This window comes from Dipodomys ordii, unplaced genomic scaffold (assembly GCF_000151885.1).
Source record: "Dipodomys ordii isolate 6190 unplaced genomic scaffold, Dord_2.0 Scaffold31, whole genome shotgun sequence".
NCBI lineage: Eukaryota > Metazoa > Chordata > Mammalia > Rodentia > Heteromyidae > Dipodomys > Dipodomys ordii.
The window spans coordinates 6,844,961-6,850,798 of NW_012267247.1; the positions used below are offsets into that span (position 1 = coordinate 6,844,961).

At 41.9% G+C, this 5,838-nt stretch overlaps 1 protein-coding gene across 1 annotated transcript in view; it reads right to left on the minus strand.

Moving 5' to 3' along the window:
• Nucleotides 1-3,661: 3,661 nt before the first annotated feature.
• The window catches only part of Crk (v-crk avian sarcoma virus CT10 oncogene homolog), a 39,978-nt gene continuing 37,801 nt past the window's right edge, over nt 3,662-5,838 (minus strand). The window contains exon 5 of the mRNA XM_013016309.1: nt 3,662-4,419. Within this exon, the coding sequence (XP_012871763.1) occupies nt 4,282-4,419 (138 nt within the window). The 3' untranslated portion in view covers nt 3,662-4,281. The remainder of the gene's footprint in view (nt 4,420-5,838) is intronic.

Sequence of the window (5,838 nt, forward strand, 5' to 3'; positions counted from 1 at the left end):
TGTCATTCGTGGGGCTTGAACTCTGGGTCTGGGCCCTGTCCCTCAGCTCTTCAGCTCAAGGTGAGCACTCTACCACTTGAGCTACAGCGCCACTACCGGTTTTCTGGTGGTTTTATTGGAGGTAAAAAGTCTCACGGCCTTTCCTGCCCGGGCTGGCTTTGAACCACGATCCTCAGATCTCAGCCTCCTGAGTAGCTAGGATTACAGGCGTAAGTAAGACACCCGCACCTGGCTTTCAGTCTCCACTTTGCTAGCGATCAATTCAGGCCTAAAGTTAGGTAAAACTGGAAGCATCTTCTTGACCAAAAGCCTGCTAGGTGTGCTTATTTCTGATGTTCTCCTAGTTTCCCTGGAGGATTATCCAGCACTGTCTTTTAAACCTCACGTGTTTGGGTAAAGGGTATGTGTGCACATGCTGTTATTTCAGCTTGAATTTAGGAGACTGTGCTCTTAGATTTTTTTTTTGGCAGGGGGGAGGGGAGGAATAGGTCATGCATGGGGCTTGAACTCTGGTCCTGGGCACTGTCCCTCAGTTCTTCAGTTCAAAGCTAGCGCTCTACCACTTGATCCACAGAGCCACTTCCAGCCTTCTCAGTGGTTTATTGGAGACAAGACTTGTCTCACAGACATTCCTGCCTGAGCTGGCTTTGACCTGTGACTCTGCCTCCTGAATAGCTAGGATTACAGGTGTGAGCTACCAGCACCTGGCATAATTTCATACATATAACTTAAGGAGGGTGATAAGAAAATATGGTAATGTTCAATCTGTTTTTGTTATTACCTATATTTCCTTACTGAACAAGTGTTACCTACATAAGGGCAAAGTATTTACACCAGCATTTTAACACTCTTACTTAAAATCCAAATTTCTTTTTTCTCTACAGAGTTTCTGACCAGGTCCTCATTCTCCTTTTTTGGTCAGCTGAGGGGCTTGAACTCTGGGCCAGGACGCTGTCCCCAAGCTTTTGCTCAAGGCTAGCACTCTATCACAGCATCACTCAGTCCTGGTTTTCTCTTGGTTAATTGGCAATGAGACTCATGGACTTTCCAGCCTGGGCTGACTTTGAACCACAACCCTCAGATCTCAGCCTCTGAGCAGCTAGGATTATAGGAGTGAGCCACCAGTGCCTGGCTCCTATCCTCATTTTCTTCTACCCAAAGATATCCATTTTTGGAGAAGTCTGATTATTCTGTCTATAACATCCCACTTCCTACACCTTTCTACATACAAAATGATTCTCTTATCTCTGCAAATCAGTATTTCTTGACTTCTGGAGATCCTTTAATGCATCAATGATCAATCCCACCCTTAGTTATAGCCACAGTGCATATACTTAACCTGATTACTGATGGGCTATTGAGGGCATATAACCACGATTTCCTGTTACCATAAAGACTCAGCTCTTTGGCTGGCTGTGGTTATGCACACCTTTAATCCCAGTATTCAGAAGGCTGCGGCAAGAAGAATACAGGTTCAGCCTGATCTAATGACAATCTGTCTCAAAAAATGCACAGGCTGGGGGCTGGGAAGGTAGCTCAGTGGTAGAGTACTTGCCTTGCAAGCCTGAGGCCATGAGTTCGATTCCTCAGTACCACATAAGAAAAAAGCCAGAATTGGCGCTGTGGTTCAAGTGGTAGAGCGCTAGCCTTGACCTGAGGAGCTGAGGGACAACGCCCAGGCCCAGAGTTCAGGCCCCACAACTGGACCCCAAAAAAAAAAAATGCACAGGCTGGGGATGTAGCTCAGTGACAAAGCACTTGTCTAGCAATTGCAAAGCTCTGGCTCTTGATTCTTAGCATCACAAAAAAGAACAGAAAATAGCACTTTTGTGACAAATATTCAAAGATTACTTTCTTCAAAAGATCACCAAGCCAAATATTTGGCCATATTTTTATTTACTACATATACTATAAACATATACAATACATGCTACAAAAAAAACATTTTTTTAAAATTTAACTGTCAAGAAAGTGTATAGTGTTATAATACAATGGCACATGTTCATATTTTATTTCAAATTGGTTTGCTTTTCACCCATTTCAAACCATTAATAGTAAAATGTTACTTGTGGATAATTAAAAATTATCTATTTGCATTATTAACAATAAACAATTACAACAAATTAATAAGAATTAACCGTGTCAAATATTAGTATTCAAAAATGGGCTTTTGCAGTGATTATATATAAAATATAGCAGCCAATTTCAGTTTACTTTGCTCTGTAACAATGTACATATGAACTTGGAGCCTAGCATTTCTTTTTTATGGGAAGATACTTATGCGAAGTCTTTTGATTTCTTGAGGTCCAGTAACCGCTACACCACGCCAATCCAACCCAAGAGTTCATGTAATGGCTTCAGACAACTGATCATTGAGAAGTTCTTGTCATTTTTAGTAGAGTTGCATGTTCCATTAACAATACATAGGATGAAGAGACACATTTTTCAGCCAGTATCAAAGCCAAAAGAAAATACAACATTCAGATCATTTGTGACAAGGACCTTATACAAATATTTAGATGCCATACTTTCAGGAAAACAAAATTGAAGGTGTATTTGGATTTTACAGTATCTACGCTAACTGGAAATGTACAAGTAGTCAGGTGGAATTATGTCGAGTATTGCAAATCTGTTCATCCAACATTAAGCACCCAACTATGTGCATAGCACTGTGCTAACGTTTTATAAGTCGAGTATTACTGTCTTTATCAAGCATTACCTTAGTGTGAGGTAAAAATAAATTAGCGTCAACTCATTAGTTTGCCTGTGATGAGGTTTGTAATCCCGCACCAGTTGGCTTCCCTGGGCCATGTAACAAGCTTCTGCACTCCCCTCATTCACTCACACACAGCTGCACACACTGTGCTCCAGGCAATGTGCTAGTCACTGAAATACCATGATTTTGTATATGTTTCAAGAATGCAAATTTATCATATAACCTATGCAGGACAATAGAAAGATACATTATTGTTCTAAAATGAGGTCCGAAGCAAAGTACAGATGTTTTTATTGGTCATACGACACCAGAGTCCAGTGCCTATATTAAATGGGTACTAACTTTGAAAGTTTCATGTTGTCGTTAAAAAGAGCCTAGATCGTTTTTGGTCTCATAGGTTTATTCTTTGGAGCATGAGACTCCATATAAGCCATTCTACATGTAGGTTTGTAAACTAAACCTGGATATAAAAAGAACCAAAAACAAAGGCGGTTTATAATGTCATGTACTTCAAATACTATTCTGGCCAAGTAAAATGAATACATAGTTAATTCATGATTGATTCACACATTTTTCAAAGCTCTAACCCTACCCCAAACTCATATAATTCTAATTTGCCTTATATAAAAGTTGCACACAATGCAGAGGGCAGAATTTGGCCCTGAAACCTTCCATGGAATAGTATAAGTGATTGGTCCTTCCACTCCAAGTAGAATCTGAGAATTAGAACTCTGCATCTCCTATGAGGATACTGGCACCTAGGAGAAATGGCCTTTTAGGTCCCATCAGCCAGGAGTCTCTTTAGGTGCCATAGCAGTGTGGGCCTACAATGACTCCTCAGGGGAAGGCAGAGAGCTGGGAGTTTGCTCACTGAGTGAATCCAATACTGGCTTAAAGCTATGCACTAAATAAAGTGCTCTGAACATCCTGCTTTTTTTTCTGGAAGAAAAAAAACACACATTACCTTAAGAATTAACCTGCTTGTAGGTCTGAAGGAAGAGAATGTAAGAGTTGAAAGAATCCTAAGAAAAAGCTTGAAGCAATGACTGGGAAGGAAGACAAATGCTTCTAGTAGTGTTCAGAACTTTCTCAGGATTTGAAATGTCATACAATGGTCATGTTCCATAAATGAAAATGCAATCCCACTGGATACTATTCACATGGTGCATTACTTAATGGGGTGGAAGGGAACATTTGATAGCATGATTTCAGAATGAAAGAACTACTGAACAATTCAGGGTAAGCAGTGTTCATCAGTTTTCCACAAGCTGATCTCCACTGCCTGAAAGGAGGCAAGATACCTATCCCTTCTGATACAGGCAGGACCAATATCATCAAAAATTGCCAATTCAGAAGTTAACCATACAAGCCCTCCAGTTTCGTACCCTGAACATGGTAAATAAGAGTAGGAATGGAGTAGTTCAATCTAAAAAAGATCACAGGTAACAGAATGCTTACATAAACTAGACTGTTTTGATACCTGTAAGAAAATTGTATAGATGTCAACTGGGGGAGGAAAGAAAAATTGTTCCCATCTGTCAGCAAAACTGTTTGTTGAGCTATACTCAGCTGAAGTCCTCATCGGGATTCTGTTGATCCAGCAGACGGACATGTGTGAATGGGAAGTGACCTCGTTTGCCATTACACTCCCCTTCCCACTGACCACTCACATTAATCTTCGTAACCTTTACCAGCTCACCGACCTGCAGGAGGAGAATAAGGAGAGCACTTTATTTCCAATTAAGAATGCAAACTGAAAATCTCCACTTTGGTTAGGCATACCCTGCCCATGTGATTGCTCTAGGGCTGATGTTACAGAAATTACTACCTCCCCAGCCCCAGCCACCAGACTGGTTACTTATGGTTAATGCAGGCAAAAGAAGTGTTTTTAGCATTAGAGAAAAACAGAGAACACAGAAAGTAGAGTATCCTAGTATCATAGAAAATAATCCTTTTGTGCCAACCTCAAGTTTCTCTGGATGAGCAATCCTGACTTAAGTGAGCTAGTACTCCTTTTCTTCTTTTTTTTTGTTGGTCGTGGGGCTTGAACTCTGGGCCTGAGCGCTGTCCCTTCACTTTTCAGCTCAAGGCAAGCGCTCTACCACTTCAGCCACAGCGCCACTTCTATGGCTTACTTTTCTTATATCCACTATTCTCATGCCTGGCCCTTGCTTGACATATGCTGAAGCCCAATCCCCCAGCCCACTCTCATACATTCCTCCAAGCTGCTACTGTTTGTACAGCAAGAGGAAACATGACAAGCATACTTTTCTTTCTTTTCTTTTTTTTTGGCCAGTTCTGGGGCTTGAACTCAGAGCCTGGGTACTGTCCCTGAGCTTCTTTTGCTCAAGGATACCACTCTATAACTTGAGCCACAGCATCACTTCTGGCATTTTCTGTTTATGTGATACTGAGGAATCGAACCCAAGACTTCATGCATGCTAGGCAAGCACTTTACCACTAAGCCACATTCCCAGCCCTGATAAGCATACTTTAGATGGCCTCAGAAAATGAAATGTCTCCACTATCTTCAGATCAAGGCAAACCCTTTCCCACTCAGACAGGTATAAGCACAAACCCCAAATCCTATCACCTTCAAATCCTTCCAATCCTCCACCTTCTCCAACATCTATTAACAAACCTCATTGCTCCCTCAATGCCACCTGGCTCAACATTAACTATCAGCCAGGCTCTGGTGGCTCATTCCTGTAATTCTAGCTATTCAGGAGGCTGACAACTGAGGATCTAGGTTCGAAGGCAGTTGGGACAGGAAAGGGGGTAAGACAATATCTTCTATTAACCACCAAAAAGCTGGAAGAGGAGCTGTGGCTCAAGTGAGAGCACACTGTCTTTGAGCACAAAAGCTCAGGGACAATACCCAAGCCTTGAGTTTAAGCCCTAGAACCAGCAAGCACATGCATACATGTGCACACACATACACAAATCAACTATCATCCGCCGGGTGCTGGTGGCTCACGCCTGTAATCCTAGCTACTCAGGAGGCTAAGATCTGAGGATCGTGGTTCAAAGCTAGCCCGAGCAAGAGAGACCATGAGACTCCCATCTCCAATAAACCACCAGAAAACCGGAAGTGGCGCTGTAGCTCAAGTGGTAGAGCGCTC